The 20,775-nt window shown below is 38.1% G+C and overlaps 1 protein-coding gene across 1 annotated transcript in view; it reads left to right on the top strand.

The window, feature by feature from the left end:
* The window catches only part of LPIN1 (lipin 1), a 43,080-nt gene extending 37,156 nt beyond the window's left edge, over positions 1 to 5,924 (top strand). The window contains exons 13-17 of the mRNA XM_029285006.1: positions 110 to 202; positions 1,580 to 1,635; positions 2,202 to 2,322; positions 4,071 to 4,219; positions 5,834 to 5,924. Of these exons, the coding sequence (XP_029140839.1) occupies positions 110 to 202; positions 1,580 to 1,635; positions 2,202 to 2,322; positions 4,071 to 4,219; positions 5,834 to 5,924 (510 nt within the window). The remainder of the gene's footprint in view (positions 1 to 109; positions 203 to 1,579; positions 1,636 to 2,201; positions 2,323 to 4,070; positions 4,220 to 5,833) is intronic.
* Positions 5,925 to 20,775: the final 14,851 nt, after the last annotated feature.

Below are 20,775 nucleotides of genomic sequence, written 5' to 3'. Positions count from 1 at the left end.
CTGTGTTCTTTTTTGTTTTTGGTTGTTCTTTAAGAAAACCTTTTGTTTGCATGAATTCAATTACTTTTTGTTTAGTTCCATTATTTATGTTACCATCCATTTATCACAGGCTACTGTGGATTCTATAATGAGGGATAAGATGCCCAAAAAAGGTGGAAGATGGTGGTTTTCATGGAGAGGGAGGAATAACTCTATCAAAGAGGTAAATCTGGAACTACCCTGAATTTTTCTTCTAGGCTTCTACACACACAAACACACACACAAACGCACACACCTGCATGAAATCTGTGAATTGTTGACTCTCCTTAAAGAATCCAGATTTAACAAAATGAACTGTTGAATGCTAAACACTGGCATTGCTTTGCTTGTTTGTTTGGGATCCTATTTAGGTGATAACAGAATGTAAAGATTACAGGTAGTACTTGACTTAACAAACAGTTTGTTTAGTGACTGTTCAAAGTTACAGCGGGATTGAAAAAAGTGTCTTCTGACCATTTTTCACATTTACGACCATTGCAGCATCCCCATGATCACGTGATGAAAATTCAGATGCTTAGCAACCGACTCATGTTTATGACCGTTGCAGTGTCATGTGATCACCTTTTGTGAAATTCTGACAAAGCCAACGGGGAAGCCAAATTCACTTAACAGTCGTGTTATTAAGATAAGATAAGATAAGATAAGATAAGATAAGATAAGATAAGATAACCTTTATTGTCATTTTTATACTGTGGGCACAATGGCACACATCAAAAATGAAATTTAGTTGCCCGCTCTCAAAGTGAAATACATACATGACAGTGATTCACTTAACAACTGTGGTAAGAAAGGTGGTAAAATGGGGCAAAATTCACTTAATAAATGTCACTTAGCCACAGAAATTTTGGGCTCAGTGGAGGACTATCTGTATTTGCAGATTCTTAAGCCATATAAGCTGCCACAACAAAGGTTTCCGGGAAGCTGATTATTGTAATTCTTGGTACGATATTTCACATTCTTTCTTCAGCATCTCAAACCTGGCCATATTATTTTCCTGAATAGTATTCAAGGTCACTGTCAATAATTTAAAAACTCATTTGCTGATTTGAGGCATGAGCCATCTGATTAAGCATTTTAGCTCCTGCAGGGATTGCGAAAATGGTTATGGGAGATCTTGAAGAAAGGCATATGATTAGCATGGCCAGGCCCTTTTATTATCCTCTAGTAGAAAGACAGTAGACGTAGCCGTTCCATTTAGCTAATGGTTTACAATGATTACCCAGAATAATGCAATTGCAATTCACTTCTGTATTGCTGCCAAGGAGACCCCATGGATGTATCATCAATAAGTCGAGTTACATTCAGTCTTACCTTTACTTTTTACTTGTCATTAATATTCTCCATTAAACTTTAGAAGTAAATCCATAAAGAAATTATTAATCATAATAAAGCTCCTTATGTGAATCACCTGAACAAATGTTTCCCTCATAGCTGGATAAAACAGAACTATGGAGGCCAATAAGAATGGATTTTGCAATAGTGCCACAACTGTGTTAATTTTTGCCGTAGCTCTGTTTTCTTACTTACATTTTACTCACAGGAGGCAAAGCCAGTGCAAAGTCTCAGTGGAGAAGAAGAGAAGAGTATTGCAGACAGGTATTGGACATTTCTATCCTATTTTTTTTTAAATTTTTAAACATTATTTCATTTATCTATTCAAAATGGTAAGAAAACATTTTCTGAGTTTCATAACTGAATAAGATTTGAATCCAAATCTGTTAGACGTTACGTTATGGTGTCTCTTTCCAAATTGTTTCAAACTTATTTCACTGACAAATTTATTTTGGGGTTTTGCAAGATGAAAATCCTTTTTTTTTTTTAGTTCTGATAGCATAGTCGTGACAAATGGCTCTGTTTGTCTCTGCTTCTACCTTAAGGTATTATTTTATTACTTTTATATTAAGATGACAGTTCTGGGAGCTTCAACAAATACCAAATTATGAATAATCAGAGGCAGAGATAGATGGCTGTGGATTATATCAGTATGATTACAGCCTGTATGGTTTAATGAGGGGAGTAACAGATTAGGATTCCCAAAGAGAGTTCACTTGCCATAAATAAAATAATCAATAACGGCTGAGGAATACATATTTACGAACATGTCTTCCCCACTGAGATGATACAGAAAAAAAAACGGGGGCATTCTGTGTCTGATGTTTCAGAATCAAAGATGATTCTTCCTCAAGTGATGAAGACCATCGAACTAAAAGTGAAACCACTCACCTTCCACTGTTGTCTGGAATAGGTTATAAAAAGAGTCTTCGACTCAGTTCAGAACAGCTGGTAAGTAACATTTGTCATCAGGATTCCTCCCCATTATCATCGCGCAGAATCCATCTGTGATAATAAGAGAGTTCCCAGTATCAAGTAAAGGATATCCTGGGGCATCACTTGCTTACAAGAGAAGAGGAGGTTATTGATTGGTAGTCCAGCTGGTCCAGTTATGTCCATGGTCATGGGAAAGGAAGGCTGCTAATTGAACTGTAGCAGAACAAAACAGTCAAATAACATCCATTAAGAGTAGAGTAAAAATGGTATATTATTTGAGGGAACTAGAGAGGGAATTTTTAACGAGTTAACCTGAGCTATATACAAATGTCTTGGTTTTTGGATAATTGATTACCCCATCACCACGCTGTTTCCTAAGCACCTTGTTGTAAAAATTGGAAAACTTAATAAAATTTGTATTTAAAAAAAAGAGTAGAGTAAAAGGGAACAAATTGACAGGTTGAGAAAAATCAGTAAAATGTATGGGACCATTTATAAATAAATTTATTTTTCTGTCTGTGGAGATTCTCCGTCATCCAGATCATGGTTGTCCTAAAGGTGCTGTTCAAAAAGCAACTGGAATTTCTTGGGGTTTTGTTTTTTTTAAACGTTTCACTTCTCATCCAAGAAGCGTCTTCAGTTCTGAAGAAGCTTCTTGGATAGAAGCAAAATGTTTTCAAGGAAAAAAATCAAGCAACTCCAACTGCCTTTTGAACAGCACCTTTGGGTTTTCTTTCTCTGGGTCCTGGGAATTTGTTTTCTTTTTCTTTGAGGTGTGCTTCAGTGACATATCTTTACTATGGTGTAGAATCTGTTCGCCTTCTTGAAAGAAAGCATGCTGGTTTCTAGTGGCTGAGGTGCTAGCTTCAAAGATGCCACTTTGATCTTGCCAAGAATATGCTCGGTCACTGAGCCATGGACCCTTCTGCTTTTACCAAGTCATTGGAAGATTTTGTGTAGTCACCATGCCCAAAAAAATGGCACCTGAGCAAACTCTGAGGGATCAACTGTGGAATCTTTTGCCGCCTTGTAAAGCAAAATCTGGAATTTAGAGTAGAATAGAATTCTTTATTGGCCAAGTGCGATTGGACACACAAGGAATTTGCCTCCGGTACATAAGATGTCAGTGTACGTGCAAGCAACAAGTAATAAATCATCATAATCATAAATAATGTAGGCCTGTCTGAATAATTGTTGTAAAAGGAGAAAAGAGAAGCTGAGTGTTTGCACTGTAATTCTGACTGACAAGAAGAGATTCTTGATTGGTGATGGACGTGGGGCATAACTTTTAAAAAGAAGTCCAATTTGAGTCTTCACATCTTTTTGGCTAACGGGCCTTCTTTGATAACATAGCATTTCATTCTATAGGCTCAGCATTGAATACAAGCGAAGGAGGCATCTTGATTTAACCAAAGTTGATGTTTTAAGTGTCTATAAAGATATTTTGGAAAAGCTTAACGTGATTACTGTCTGCATATGCCAAAATTACCTATAGCATTAATGAGATTTTACTAAGGGATTTTATCTGTCATGGCTTTGTACACTAGTGGACTTCCCCCTTGTAGGTTTTCTTAAGGCCGAAACAAAATAATTCATTAGTTGGTGTGAAATGAAATATTTTCCTAACATTAAATCTATGAGCATAAATTGTTAGCTTGGAAGCTGTAAGTATAATTCCAACTTCATTTGAACTACAATTCCATATATATTTCCTTCAAATAAGTTTACATTCTAGACAGAGTGTGTCTATTTTTTTTTAACAGAAAAATCTCAACCTTAAAAATGGTCCCAATGATGTCACTTTTAGTGTCACAACACAATATCAAGGAACATGTCGCTGTGAAGGTACCATTTATTTATGGAACTGGGATGACAAAGTCATTATTTCTGACATTGATGGCACCATCACAAGGTGAGTTTTTAGCCAGACACAGAATTACACATGTCTGTTCAAGGAATACTATGTTCTGCTCTCTATGATAAGACGAACCAATAGTGATGTTTTTACTTTAAACTGAGCAGCAAATACTAAAAGATGGGCCATTTCATGATTTGTGAAAGAGCAAACCTAAGTCCTACAGAAACAATGTTAAAGATTTCCTTTGAAGTGTCCTTTCGGTTTAGTGTGGTGGAATTGTGTATACATTTCACTTAAGAACCAAACTACTCCAAGCAACACATTGATGGCACAGTCTATGCTTTACAGCATATAAAAGCACTGGGCCATTTTTAAACACTGTGCCACATCAGACAAAGTGGGAATGCCAATTATTTGCTTCTGTTATGTGATACAAAAGTGACACACACAAAAATAATAGTGGCTTTTTGCCGATCTGGCTGAAAGAGATAGGAGAATATGCTTTCCTGTTCTTTTATGTGCCAAACAGTGGCCAGCTGCAGGAGATACTCATCCTGACCACAATATGTGTAAAATGTTGCAGGAGGTACAGGTAGGTGTTTCTTGGTTTTCCATAGCCCAGGAAGTCAGTGGTTGCAGTTCTTCTGTATCCTCTCATTTGGTTTGTTTACTTTTAGTAATCATTTTAAAGTGTTCTTTGATCATTCCTATACATGTGAATAATATTTACATATTACTTATATGTAAGGGTGTAGATCTATACATATGTTGTATATAGTATGTTTTAAATGTGTTATGTACAGTATGTTTGAGAGAAAGCAATTACATTTCATTTTTAATGTGTGCCATTGTGCCCACAGGAAAAAATGACAAGGTTATCTATCTAGCTTTTGTTTATTAATCTTAAATCCTACTAATGCATCAAATTCTGCTAGGCGTGCCATGCTGAAAATAGGGAATAGCTACAAACCCAGGTTGTGCCCAAAACACCTTTGTTGCTATTAGAACAAAAGAAGCATTTGATGGATGTGCAATAGTAAGCAAACATAAATGGCTTACTTATCGTGAGTTATTAGAATTCTGTCAAGGGAAATGTAAAATAAAACCAACAGAAGAACTAGTGCTAGAGGGATTTACTTATCAATGTTTTTTATTTACAATTATTATAAAGTTTTGAAGTAGACAAAAGAATTCTTGGTTCTGAACATTGTAGGACTGAGTTTGAAATAGAACTGTGTACAAATAAGAACACGTAATTGCTAAAATGTATAAACATTTATTGAAATTTGAAACAAGTAAAAGAGTGTATGATAAAGTGGCTTAAAATAACTGCTGCTTCTAATATATAATTTACTCATGGAAGGATATTGGTAATAATACTATTACCAAGTCAGTAGGGTCAAAATTAGAATATTTCCAACACTCCCACTGTAAAGTGAAGATAATTGTTTGGAAAAGAAAAAAAAGTGAGTGATATTTCTAAATATATTCCTGCATTGCTAGACATCATTAAAGTAATTATTCTGACTAACAAGATGGAAAATAGTTAGTAAAATTAATTGACAGTATATTAATGTTAACTGCCAAAAGTATTTTCTGTATTCCACAAATACAGGTTGTTATTGTATATTTCTTCTTGGTTTCAAAAATCTTCTGGTTTTTTTCCAGATCAGATACTTTAGGTCATATTTTGCCTACCCTTGGCAAGGACTGGACACATCAAGGCATTGCTAAATTGTATCACAAAGTGAGCCAGTAAGTATATTAACTATTTTGCAAAATCACCTTTCTTCCTTTTTAAAAGTCAGTTTCCACTGCCTATGAGTTGTCATATAAAAACACATGCCATTTATTAAGCTAAGAATATTTCTAACATTGAGAACTGAGCACCCATCCTTCAGGAAGGATGGGCAGTTTTGGAATGATAAACAGCATGGCTGCCTAACAAGAGGCAGCTCTTACCATTTTTGCCCTCTCCTGGAGCATCCCTGAACGTGATCTTTCAGAAGTCATAGTGTAGCACAGGGGTCTCCAAATTTGGCAACTTTAAGACTTCTGGACTTCAATTCCCAGACTTCTTCAACCAGCAATGCCGACCAGGAAATTCTGGGAGTTGAAATCCATAACTCTGGAAGTTATTAAGTTAGCATAAAAAGGACATTTGTTTCAGTGGTCCACCCAACTTACCTAAGAGCCAATTTTTTTTCCTCCTTTAATGAATGTGCAGAACTCATGGACATGAACTATGCTAAATTTTCTTGCATATCTGCATTTGGACTCATATATCTTTCGAGGTACAAAGGTAGTCCTCAATTCACAGCCACAATTGTAACCAGAATTTCCATTGCTAAACGAAGGGGTTGTTAAGTGAGTCGCACTCATTTTAACAGCCTTCCCCCCCCTGAAGTTGTTAAGCGAATTCCTGCAGTTGTTAAATGAATCATGTGATAGTTAAGCAAATCTGGCTTCCTCCATTGACTTTCCTTGTTGGAGTCTGGCTAGGAAAGTCACAAACGTTATATATATTATATATATTATATATATATGGTGATTTCATATTGTTGTGTACGTAACTATAATAATCCCTGTAGGCCGCAAAAACGATTTAAATAAATGTGTGATGATGATGGTGGCATGTTTTCTCTCTTTAAAACTGCAGAAATGGATATAAGTTCCTGTACTGTTCAGCCAGGGCTATTGGGATGGCGGATATGACTCGAGGTTACTTGCATTGGGTGAACGAGCGGGGAACGGTGTTACCGCAAGGGCCTGTGCTATTGAGTCCCAGCAGTTTGTTCTCAGCTTTTCACAGGTATCACAGCGCTTGGTCTTGCCACCTTAGACCAGTGTTTCTCAGTTTGGGCCCTTTTTAAGAGGTGTGGATATCAACTCCCAGAATTCTGGTTGAGGAATTCTGGTAGTTGAAGTTCACACCTCTTAAAAGGGCCATGGCTGAGAAACCCTGCCGTAAACAGGGTGTAATTTTTTCCATCCCTGGAATGGTTCAGGGGTTAGACTTATTACCAATAAGATTAGGGTGTCAATAGTTACGTATGGTTGCAAAGGTATCATATATGAAACATTGCAGTAAAATATTGTGGTCCAGTAATGCATGTTTTTGCATTCAGTATTTATGGGTCAAACTCTAAAGAAAGGTAATTATGTGAGTCTGATGAAAAAGCAGTGAGATTTAAGCTACTTCAGGCAGAAATATGCTCGTATGGATTTGGGACCTGTACTCACAATTTACCTTAGGCTTATGCACAAAATTGTTTTTTTTAATGGGAAATATTTAAAAGCAGAATATTTTCCCCACTAAATATATTCTCAATCAATTTGCTTTTTGTTCACATTGAGTAAAAATAAGCTAAAAGAAAAACTTTTGATCTTTACATTTCTAAAATATAGAAGGTTGAAAAACTTTCCCATTCTGATTTGATGTTGTTGTCCATTGAGGGAGAGGAAATCAGATAACCATAAAATAATTAGAAGGCCCATATATCCATCAGTAAATTATACAGTTCTTTGAAGACAAAAGTTTATCAAAATGAACACAGCTCTCACATTGCCAAAATCAGCGGGCTTATAGCAATGCAATTGGCCTTCTTTGTGTACATAGAATGAGTCTTCACATTTAATTTTAAACAGCCCTATGGAGCATGAAATATTTCTGAAAACCTTGAGAGATTATTAGTCAGAAGTCTTCATCAATTGAAACTGTTCACATACGTAGCTGAAAGAACATAAAAGCATTATCATGTAATATTTATTTTATTTTATTTTTTTACCTAATTTTATTTTCTTCTTTTATTTCAGGGAAGTGATAGAGAAAAAGCCAGAGAAATTTAAAGTTCAGTGTTTAACTGACATAAAAAACTTATTTCATCCTAACACAGAACCTTTTTATGCTGCTTTTGGCAACAGGCCTGCTGTAAGTACCAACTGGGATGATTATTCCCAAAGAGCTCTTCCACAGCATTGGCACTGTGGATTTATTGTTCAGTTCAAAAGTATTCTCCAGATTCTGTTAAACTACAATTCCCACTGTCCCAGTTGGCCATGCTGGCTTGGGCCATTTCGATCTGTTTCCGACCACCCTAGATCTGGTTCAGAAGGATGCCATCGTTGGTCTCAGTGCTACATATTGGTCTGAGACTGGACTAAAGGAGTCCAAAGAACCTGTTTCTTCCAGGAGTGCCCATTGAAACTCTAATTTTCCAATGTTGCTGGATCCTGCAATGGTTTCTTAAGGCAGGATCAAACCATCTCCTCCAGAGTCAGTAGAACCATCCCCTCGCTCAAGAATGAGTTTACTACTACATAGATCCAACCATACCACCTCCTGAGAGAACTTGACCAACCTAAATGGACATAGATCTGAAACACAAGTGGCCACACTTACAGCCCCCCCCAAAACCCTGGCCCTTATTTCAGAACTAACAGATTCAAACCCTTCCCAGATAATGGAACTAGACTGTGCCTCAATTACCTGCAAAGAACTTGCATGGCTGACATTCAGCTCAAAGTAGATCAGACCCAACAGATAATGAAAACAGCCCTCAATGACCTTGTAGGTATTCCACTGGTCCCCACTGGTCCCTCCCTAGGTATAATTGAATCCGCTTAAATTTACAGATTGACAGTCAATAGACACAACAACAGCAGAGAAATGCACACACTGCTCTTATCTTCTCAAGATAATCCTTAACAAAGGTTCTTATCTGTGCTCAGATACACCCTTCTATATTGCTTCCATTCCCTAAGTAGCCAGATCAAGCAGTCACTGAATGTTTGTGAAGCTTTGCTGCTAGTTTTTAATGGTGATGATGACTAGGAAACTTTTAAAATAATTGTTGTAAAACAACGGAGGCAAATCATTTCTGTGTTATTACTGTGAAAACTACTGCCCCAGAAATTCTGAATCAACTTGAAAGAATCAGTACTTGGAATATATTTTTGTAACTTAAAATTCATGAAGTGCCTGTAATATATACACCTAAAACTATTTGTGGGTTATTTTGATGAGATTCGTATATTTTTGTTGTTTTGACCAGGATGTGTACTCATACAAGCAAGTTGGAGTTTCACTAAACAGAATATTCACTGTTAATCCAAAAGGAGAACTAATTCAAGAGCATGCTAAGACTAACATTTCATCGTGAGTATCTTTCTGCTGCTTTATGTAGTGCTGATTTTCTTCTTAAGTCCTTGATGTTGGAAGTTATAATAGGAATTAAATGAATTGACTTGAAATAAAAATTCAATGATATGATGCACATTCCCAACATTTACTTTGGTTATCTAGAGATCAAAAAATATTGGATTCAGCGCTTTCTTTATTTAAACAATCTCTTTGTTAAAGGACACTCACTTTTGGTTTAAAAATACACTTGCAGGGATTTTAAAAATGCCCTCTTAAGATTTCAATAAGATGAGGGTATTTTGTGCATACAACAGAATAATCAAGTAAACATCTCTAAGAAAGAATGACTGAGTCCTGTTGTAGGTAAAATCCATTAACAACTTCTCTCCTTTCCAAACTTTTGTTTTCTGCCATCTCATAAGCTGTCTGTATGTCTTACCCTGGTGGTTGTGTTTGATAGGTTTTCTGAAGTTGAAATTCTGGTGGGAAAAAATATTTGGAAGTGTAAAGCTTGGCTACAGATGGAGTTTCCCTAGAGTTAATAAATTTGATTAGGAAAAATAAGATCTTGTTGCTTTCACCTAGATCTCTATCCTGCTCTTTCCAATCTCCAAAATCCGAACATCAGGATAATTTCAGTTTAGTCATTGAAAGTCTCACTCTTAAAAACACCTTACTTGTTCACCTGTTCATTTCCGTAAGCTGCAGGAAATGCTATTGTAGCTGTTTTTATTTCAGTGGGTTTGGTAAAACTATTATGGCTTATTTTCTTACAAGTCTTTTGCTGTAAGGCTGACTAACTGCTGTTTACAAATCTTCAGCAGCATCTCAACTCCTAGCACTATTTTAGAAAATCACACCAGTATGTCTGATGTTCAGAGATAAGTTAAAAGGCTGTAGGGATGTTATGTTTTTCTAATTATTTTGCCTGAGTTGTGTTCATGCAATTCATGACATCAGTAATAATGGTTTATTTTTCACCTTTTTACTGTTTTATGAGCTGTCTAAAGTCGCCTTATTGGTGAGAAGGGCAGCATGTAAATTAAACAAATAAATAAAATAGTTTAGATCAGAGGTCCCCAACTTTTTTAGAGAAAGAAAGGGGCAGGCATGGGGCCGCGTGCACGCAAATGGGGGTGGTGCGATTGTGCTCACGATGCTGAGGGCAGGATGAGCACCCGCATAATGCTGCGGATGTGGTGAACGCTCATGCAAAGCTGGGGGTGGGGCAAGAGCCCATGCGAAGCCAGGGGCGGGGTGAGTGCCTATGCGACACTGGGAGCAAGGCTAGCACCTGTGTGATGCTGGGGGCAGGGCTAGCACCCACATGTGTTGAGCTCGGGGCTAGCGTCTGTACGATGGACGGGGCTAGTCCCCGCGTCACACTCAGGACAGCGCTAGCGCGAGTGGGGGGAGTGCACACACAGCACATGTGCACGCACTGGTCAGCCATTCACACGGCCCATGGCCAAGAGGCCATGGCCGCGGCCCACAGGTTGGGGACCCCTGGTTTAGATAATATCTCATATGTTTCTCTCTCTCTCTCTTCCCCCCATCCCCTCTTCCCTTACAGGTATGTGAGACTTTGCGAAGTGGTGGATCATGTATTTCCCTTGCTGAAAAGAAGGCATTCTTCAGACTTCCCCTGTTCTGACACCTACAGTCAGTTCACATATTGGAGGGAGCCACTGCCACCTTTTGAAAATCAAGATGTTCATTCTAGTTTACCATAACTCTTTTGAAACATCTTGGCAGCATCTCAACATCTCAGCTCTTTTGTGCTTCAGTTGTTCAACTGCATTTTGCACCTCAAACAGAATTTGGGATGTGGTGGTTTAAAAAAAAAATCAGTTCAGAAATCACCGTTGTTCTTTAAAACAACATTTCTCAAGGTTTGCCCATCCAGCTCTTCACCAGCACAATGCTTAAAGAGGTACCCAATGCCATATATTCTTTTTAAAGGGACAGTTCCGGGTACCGTGGTAGTGGAAATTTCAAAATCGAAGTCCTCTACAGCCTTCAGTGTTTCCATGTGAGCTTTGAAAGCACAGTGTCATGTTTGCCCCTTGAACCGCTACCGGAGCCATTCCATCTCCTACTTCTCAGGTAGAGGAAGAGGAAATAACTCTAAGCCTTCGAGGTGTAACACGTGCATTTTCTATACTCCCCCCCAAAATGGTCGTCAACGAAATACGTTGAGATCAAGTGAACAAAATTCAGTCGGTTGATAAGCTTAACACAGCATGGCTGTGATCACTAGCACTGTACTAGTTTGTATTGATAGGGGTATGATTCTAGCCTCCAATTCTGTCAATATGTACCATTGCCAAATTGTTCTTTCAATTTCATTTTATGATGATTTTTTTTTTAAGGAATTGAATGCACTTCGATTATCAGTTGCACGAGATTAGTTGGCTCTACTAAGTTTTAGCCAAATCTTGAACCTGCTACTATTACTGTACGCTGTGTTTCATCTTAATCCTGCTAGAAGGTTTGGGCCCACCAGAGGTCCCACAGTGCAATATTTTTATGGTCATAGCTAGAGTTTACTACTATGACATATGCTTTTCAAATAGTGTGTCTTAGAAGGATACTTGGCAGTGGAGTCCTCTGCCTTTCCTGTTTTCTTTTCCATGAAGAGTGTTGCCATTTAAATAGATGTGGCTCTTCCCATCTAACATAATACGCAAAGGTTTCTGCTTCCAACGGCAAGGGAAACGCGTCTGGAAGTATTTTTTGTGAATTTTCTTGAATTGCTTTGTTGCTGGTTCAGCATATTTTATTTGCACTACGTGAACTAGATGTGAAGGGTTAAGGAGCTGGCTGATTTTAAACCCTCTGAAGATATTTCTTTGGGTATTCTTTTTATTTTATCACACAATTTTGAGATTAATGCGATTTGGGGTGCCCTATGTTATAGACAGCCATTACCGAGAGTTTTTCCTTTACATTTCATTTTTTTCTTGATACAATTAGGAGAAATCATTATCTTCCTTTTTTTTGTTACATTTGACTGTCTTGAGGTTCAACATTATAAATGAACCTTTTAGATTGTTTTTGAGAGAAGCTGCTTTTTATAAGTTGCTGGCCTTCTTTAAAATGCAGATTTCCATTGTTTACTGTATATCAAATAATCTTTTAACAAAACAAAATCCTTGCTTTTATTAAACTATTTCCTTTTAATATTTGTTGGAAGGTTGCTAGGTGATCAGTTTAAGACTAGACATAAAGACAATAGGTCTGAGGCCTGTAAGTTTTTTTAAAGTGAGAGACTGGGCAAAATTAAATGCTGTTGAGATGGTTAGAACATATGTTAAAAGATCTTTCTCACTATGTTAAAATTTAACTCTAGTATTTTTCTCTTGCTGATCTCTGAGTAAATAATACCCCTTAGAAGAAATGGTTTGGAATCCTTCTCATATCAATTTAGATATACCTCACTTGCCATTATATAAATTCTGCTTCTTTTAAAAAGGAACTTAGAATTCTGCCTATTTGCGTTTTCATAATTGCACTTTAGCAGCTCCGAAATACAGTGGCCAAAGTTAATTACAATAAAGTTAAATTAGTTTCAGTCCCAATAAAGTCATTGAGCCTAACTTCTGAAAAAAATATAATGGATTGCTGTGTTAGTAACCTTTAGATTAGGTCCAAAGCCATAAGCCAATTTTAAGTAAGATACAAACTATTTTAGGAAATTTGTTTGCCATTAAATCAGTGGCGCTTTTACAACTGATAGTGAAACTTACATTCAGTATGATAGCTTGTCACTCTTTATATTTAATGAATTAATTTCACACGCTGGCTTCTGCAATGCACATTCCGCCAAATAATTATGTCATTAGCTTTATAGTGCAACTGATACACCTACTCAGAAATAAGCCCCATCAGTACAGTTGGATTTTGTCATACATTAATTGTGTTTAAAATTTGCAATTTTAATCCTGTAAGACAGCCCACATGATTAAATCATACGTTCTCAACAATCTTTGGAATGAAGATCGATTCAAATCAGGACTGTGGGTGACTATAGCCATGGCCCAGCTAGAAATTGGTTTTAGGTTCACATTTAATTCCTTCTGTGCTGTTAATTTTTGTGTGAATACACAGCCCTTTCTGAAGCAGCATCACTGTTTCCTCTGATTACTGTTCTTGGCAGTCCAAAGCAGCATATATAAAATAATTTAAAATCAATATAAAAGCTAAAGAGGAGCACGTAAAACCAAAACTGCTCAACCCCCAAAGTCATTTTGTTTGATAGGGAAGGAGAAATGGGGTTGAGATTTGAATCCATTTCTCTTTCAAACTCTATTAATCAGCTTTTTGAAAAAAAAATCCTTCCCACGTTTAAAGCCCAAGCTGTTGAAATTGAAGAGGAATTATGTGTGCACAGCCATATTTCTACATGTTGTTTCACTTTAACAGGCATACAAGCACGTTCTTTTGTATTCCAGTAGCTGAATTAGGGTATCGATAGCTGTAAGGAATATCTATAATGAAACATCTATAACAGTGGTTCTCAACCTTTTTAATGCCGCGACCCCAACCGGTCGTAAGTCGAGGACTAAACCGGTCATAAGTCAAGGACTAAACCGGTCGTAAGTCGAGGACTAAACCGGTTGTAAGTCGAGGACTATCCAACCGGTCGTAAGTCGAGGACTATCCAACCGGTCGTAAGTCGAGGACTATCCAACCGGTCGTAAGTCGAGGACTATCCAACCGGTCGTAAGTCGAGGCATAGCTGGTAAGCGGCAGAGACGGAGCAGGCCGACCACCAGCTGGCCCAGCCCAAGGGAGGTAAGGCACCCGCCAGAAAAGGGGAAAAAATGGTGGGCAAAAAAAATGGCGGACAAAAAAAATGGCGGACAGCCTTGCTTGGCGACCCCCGTGAAATGGTCGATCGACCCCAAATGGGGTCCCGACCCACAGGTTGAGAACCACTGATCTATAATGCCTGTTGCAAAAAAAGAGGACTAAATATTATGTCTCCAGTCTAAAGTTATGATGAAGATCCAGTAACTCAAATGAAAGTAATTTGCCATGGCAATTTTTGGTGCCCTTATCAGCAGGTAGTGGATAAAGATGGAGTCCGATGCATAGGACTGGATCACACATTCCATTTCATTCCCTTGAAGGGGATTTTGTTATTTTCCTTGCCTGTGACATCCTATATATAGTACGATTGGACACCATACCTTACTGGGATTAGTAAAGTGTTTTTTTCTCCCCAATTATTTCTGAATGTACATTGATTCCTATATGTGAGCAATATCACGAGTACATAAAGAAATACAGGTACTGATCTAAAACCAGCACAATTTTAAGGTCTTTAAAATTGCTAGTTGAACAACATGAAATCTACTTCTCAGGTCCAAGAACACGATTATGGATTTAGCAACATTTTAGAATCCAAAAGTCTAGCCTGGGGAACAGAAAGCCATGGGAAAAAACTTGTTTCAATATTATCGCTTTTGGGGCATGTGTCTCTTGTTGCAGAATGCTTCTCTTGCTCGTTCCTCTTTCTTAACGCACATTACAGCCAGGACATGTGTTTGCCATTTTGAATTTGTATTTGATTTCTCAGAACAAAATGTGCACAATCCAGCCAAGGTTAAACAATAGTGTTGTGTAGCACTTTGAATCTACAGTTGCAGAGAGATGTTATGCCTCCTGTTTTGCTCTGAACACATTTGGGGGTATTGAATGTAAAAACTCTGTCCAGTCCTATTAAACAGGTTTCATTCCCGTTTACTTAAATTACAAGAGCACAGCTAAAAATTAGTGGGATTCACTGCTTGGTACATGCAGATTGTTTTTTTATTCTAGTTTTTAAAGGATGAAAAATTTGCCTTATAAACAGGAATTTTAAGGAATTGTTCATAAACCAACAGTAAATATTTTCAGGAATTGGACTGTCACCAAGGTTAAACTGAGAATTCTTGAGTGGGTCTGTCCTGATCACCCAACACATACTCTACTGCAATAATACTTGAGGCAAACTCTGGATTTCTATAGGAAAACGTGAAACCACTTGAGAAACCATGGCAAATTTATTTTGTTCTTATTTGCTGATTTTAATGTACTGGGCATCAATTTTTTTTTTAAAAAAAAACTTGCCTAAGCTTTGTTAGAAATGCTATTGTAGTGTTGAATGGAGTTGCTGAGAGGGATTGCAGCTGATATTTATGGCAGTGGTAGGGAAGGAGTATTTTTTAAAAGCATTTTTAAGCTTTATTGTTAAAAATTAAAATTGGCGGCAGATATAGTTTCTAAATAGTTTTTAATTTGGCTAGGTAGTTCTGCATACATTAAATGGCATTGTTGAATTTGCACAATAAACATGGAATGGATGAATTAATTCTTTCTGTGAAAGAAAAAAAAAAAAAGTCCCTCTTCACTTTTGGTGTATTGATGGTTTTCTATTACAGAAAAGATACCTTTTCTAAATAGAAAGCCAATATACGCGCTGTTTATACGGTCTCCCGTATATTAAACTAGAATATGCAAGGTGGATCCCTGTTTATTTTGATACATTTTATGGCTATTCAGTTCCATATGTTGAAAATCAAATAATGGCAATGGAATTTGAGGGCAAGTGGGAGAATTATTAATGGATATATATATTTGAGGGAAATATTTTCTCTGTGTATGTATGCAGTAGTGCTGGGATTCTATTAAAAAAATCATTTTGATGGTCAACAAAATGCAAATAAATATATTGTAATAAATTCAATCCATTGAAAAATGTCATGTGGGTCGTGATTTCAAAAGATGCGTACGGAACAAATTTCAGCCCAAGATAAGCTCTTTAGAATGTTTCTGGAGGTTAGTAGGAAAGTTTAAGCACAGAGTGAAAGTCTCCTTGGGTTGAATCACAACATTTGACTCTGTAATCCTAACCGTGTCTATTCAAAAGTCATGGATAGTCCTCAGGAACCATCTTTAAGGTTGCATCGTAGCTCTAGCTGGCTTAGGGGTCACCAGCTTAAGTTTCCTATTTTAAGCATTATGCCTGTGAGAAAGAAAGAACTGGAAATAAATAGCAGAAGAAGGAACACTGTGCTAATTTTATTGCCTGCCTAATGCAGAGGGGTCCAGCAAGGAGGGCCTGAAACAACTCGTGGGGTTGATCCCACTGCATCATTGGTTCACTTCTCTGGTAGAGGAATCCTGAAACAATCAAATTGTTGTCTTTATATCAACCTTTCCCCATTCCAGGGAAGCTGCCTCTGGCCTTTTCTATTCCAGAAACATTTACAATATTAACAGGAAGGTTTGACCACATCCTCTGTGCCCCTTTATCCAAGTAGCTTTTAGCAGAACAATTGATCCGTTAAGTTAGCACAGGCAACAGCAACAACAATAAAAGCATGGAGATGGGATCCCTCTTAATTCATTGGCAGCTCTCACCGGGCATAATGGAGAAGAATGGGGGAGTCAGGAGCTGTCTGAAGTTCTCCAAGGACTGAGGTCAAGGTGTTTTAAAAGTCAGCTCCATGTTAACAAGAGCCTATTTATTGATTCAGGAATTCCATTTTTTCTGGCTATGATTAAGGCTTGCAAGCAAAACTTTTCAGTTATATAGTATTTTCTAAACGGAACTTGTCTTTTGTCTGCTAGAACCTTGAAAAGGGGAGTATTTTCTTTGGTGGTCAGAAAAGAAAGTAAATGGATTATAACAGTTCAATATTTTTTTAAAAAACATCCTTCCCCCTTCAAGGCTTTTAAAAAGAACTTTGAAAGCTGAGATAGTATCAGATTGTGTTAGCTCTATAGTGCAATTCTGAGCACCAATTTAGTGTTGTGGATAAGGCATCAGGCTGGAAACTAGGAGACTGTGAGTTCTAGTTTTGCCTTAGATGTGAAACCAGCTGGGTGACCTTCAGCTAGTCACTTTCTCTCAGCCCTAGGAAGGAGGCAACAGCAAATCACTTCTGAAAGACCTTGCTAAGGATAAAAGTCAATACAAACTACAGAAAAAAGAAAAAGGGAAGAGGAGTGAAAATAAAATAAAACGGGAAAGAAAAAAGTAACTTCCTCCTTGTTATAACAAGATAACGACATAACTTCTATTCTCCCTCAAGCTTACCTCTTAGGTCAATGATGGCGAACCTTTTAGAGACTGAGTGCCCAAACTGCAACCCAAAACCCACTTATGCATCGTCGAGTGCCGGGTGGGTGTGGCCTATTGGCTGGGTGTGGCCCATTGGCTGGGCGTGGCCAATTGGATGGGTGTGGCTGCAGTAGTAACGACAGACTGAGTGGGACTAAAAAGTTCAATCAATCCCAACTTTTCAAGATCTTTTTTTTTCCTGCGAGAAGTTGAAATTGACTGAACTTTTATTTTTTTGCACATGGCAGAGCGAAAAGGTTTTATAAAACCCAGCTGAAGACCTAGGACTGGGGCGATGGCGCGCGTGCCCACAAAGAGGGCTCTGCGTGCCGCCTCTGGCACCCGTGCCGTAGGTTCGCCACCACTGTCTTAGGTAAAACAAAATCAAAATACTGTGTCAATCAATCTTTGCCCCCTTTGCCCTCACATGCTCAAGTTTGTATTTACAATGGTTGCAGCATCCCAGATTCACATAATCGCCATTTATAACCTTCCCAGGAGACTTCTGACAAGCAAAATCAATGGAGGAAGCCGGGGTTTCCTTAATGACCACTTGATTTACTTAACAACCATTGTGATTTGCTTAACAAAAAAGGTCATAAAATTGGGCATGACTCTTCACATTTATTAGTAATGGCTGTAAATTGTGGACTGCTTGTAATTTCAAATGCCTCCGGCCCCTCAATTCTCCAAATTCTATATTCCAAGCGCCCTTACGCTGGATAGTCCATAAAAAAATTGCATATTTTTTAAATTTTCAGTCAAATGCAAGTTGTCTTTTAAGGAGAAACTGCCTGTTGATTACAGTAAAACTTTGCCAGTTCAAGGGACCTTAATCTTTCCAATATGCAAATTATAAGTGGTTAATATGCAAGGCTCAGTTGAGTATAGTGTCCATAAATAGGCTGAGCTTGATATTAATTCCTACCCTCAGCCACTCCATTTATAAGTCAACCATAAAAACATCAAGGTCCTTACTCGACTTATGAAGAATGGCCGCCGAGAATCATGTGGATGATTTAAATGATCTTTCCTGTATTCTGGAGAGATTACGCCAGGATGGATCCAGCATCCATCAGTGACTCTGCTTGCAAAATTGTCTTGCTAGCTTAACAAAAGCCAGCAAGTCATGCACCTGCCATGGCTCTTAGAAGATGCAAAATTGAATGGAAGGAAAAAAAATGAACTTCAGTGGGAAGTATTTCCCAGTAAATATGTGGAATACTGAACTGCATTTCACATCGATCCATTTTCAAAGGGTTGCCTTTTCTTCTGGAGATTCCTGCAATGGCCACACAACACACAGCACTGTATGTCATGTGGGTAATTCAAGAAAAGCTAACAAGAAAAGAATGTCCTTGTGTTTTCTGTGGAGAAAGCTTGGTTTTGCTGTTACTCTCCTGGACTTTCTACAAAAGAAAACCAACTGGTAAAAAGCCTAAACACCTTGCATAATTTAAAAAGTAAGAACAATTTCTTTATCCCTTTGAAGCATTTTCTTTTGGGGAAGGGGAGGTTAACTAAATTGTGTTTTGAAGTAGTTCTTGCACAGATTCCTTGGAATTACAGATCCCAGATTCGATTCCAGAGAAACTGCACACTAACGTCTTTTGTATCCCTGATGATAGAATTCTTTATTGGCCAAGTGTGATGGGACACACACAAGGAATTTGTCTCCGCTGCATAAGCTCTCAGTGTACATTCAAGCAATAATCATGATAATCGTAATCTAAAAATACAATCATCCTAAATCACAGATACAACACTCAGTGATAGACGTAGGATACTAAAGCAATCAACATAAATCATAATAGGATACTAATATGATTACAGCTCCCAGAATTCCCAGACCAGATTGGGAAAGGCCTGTTTTTAACATGCTTTGAAAAAAAAATATTACAAAAGATGTAATCATCTACATTGTCAAGCTTCATATTTTTCAAAACAATGCAGACGGACAGGCTTTGTAGTAGCTCAGGAAAACTGGGTGCTGTTCATTACCTCAGCAGAGTTAACTTGCCAAGGGAAAATAATAATAATAATAAAAAGAAAGTGTAAAATAAAATATCCACAGAGTCAAATAAGCTCAAGCCAACAGGATGACTTAATTTGACTGCTTATGAACTTTACTTCATCCTAATCCAAGATTTTTCATTGCCAAGTGAGTAAAAATCTAAAAAGAGATTTGAATCAGCCAGGCTTCATTACTTGTTTGGCCATGATATTTGCTCCATGGAACATTTGCCAGCTGTTCCTGTGACTTGGCATCCAAGGTTTTAAAAATCCCAAAGCCTGTCATTTCTAAAAACAGATATCAGGCTTAATTCATCCCAATTGTATCTAGGAGAGAGGAAAGTGCTTTCAATCTCTCCGTCTTTCAGGACTGCTGTATTGGTTTTTCTGGCCAAATAGGAAGAATAAAAGGGGGCGTTTTAAACAACTACAACAACGTCTGCATCCAAAGTGAGAGACAGTTACTCTGCGAGACAAAAGAGGGGATCATCAATCACCTGAGCCTGGAGTTAAAATCATCTGGCTTCTTTGCAACAACACCAGGTGTTAGCACCAAAGACAAACTTTTGTGTTACAACATTGGCTCAAAGCAACAAGTATGTGGCAGGCAGAGCGATGTGGAGTGGGATAAACCATTAATTATTGGGTGTCCATACCTGTGTGGGAATGTAAGTCCTGTTCTTTTTCAGTGTGTTAAACTATAGAAAGTCACAATTCCTTGTCTATTTGAATAGATGCAAGTAAAGAGATCTAGCTTGAGAATTTGAGAATTTGGGTTGCAGACAGGAAATGGGAAGGCTGATGCTGATAGCTCACAAGACTAAGCTAATGCTATCAAGAGATAGAATAGCTCAGGGTTGAACTGTGGGATCCTTGATGCTCTTGATCAGTGGTTCTCAACCTTTTTAATGCTGCGACCCCCAACCGGTCATAAGTCGAGGACTAAACCGGTCGTAAGTCGAGGACTAAACCGGTCGTAAGTCGAGGACTACCCAACTGGTCGTAAGTCGAGGACTTTCCCTGCCCGGGAGCGCCGCGCATGTGTGGTTCCGCCCCCTGCGCCGGCCGAGGCATAGCTGGCAAGCGGCAGAGACGGAGCAGGCCGACCACCAGCTGGCCCAGCCCAAGGGACGTAAGGCACCTGCCGGAAAAGGAAAAAAAAAATGGCGGACAGCCTTGCTTGGCGACCCCGTGAAATGGTCGATCGACCCCAAATGGGGTCGCGACCCATAGGTTGAGAACCGCTGCTCTTGATGTTTTCTTGCAGATGTTTCATTACCCAACTAAGTAACTTCATCAGTGCTAGAAGGTAGGGGAGATTTGCTTTTATTTTATTTGTTT

The sequence above is a fragment of the Protobothrops mucrosquamatus genome, unplaced genomic scaffold (assembly GCF_001527695.2).
Source record: "Protobothrops mucrosquamatus isolate PMUCROS unplaced genomic scaffold, P.Mucros_1.0 scaffold1174, whole genome shotgun sequence".
In the NCBI taxonomy this organism is placed as follows: Eukaryota; Metazoa; Chordata; class Lepidosauria; order Squamata; family Viperidae; genus Protobothrops; species Protobothrops mucrosquamatus.
Note: the sequence above shows the minus strand (reverse complement) of the source record. Positions and strands in the feature narration are given on the sequence as shown.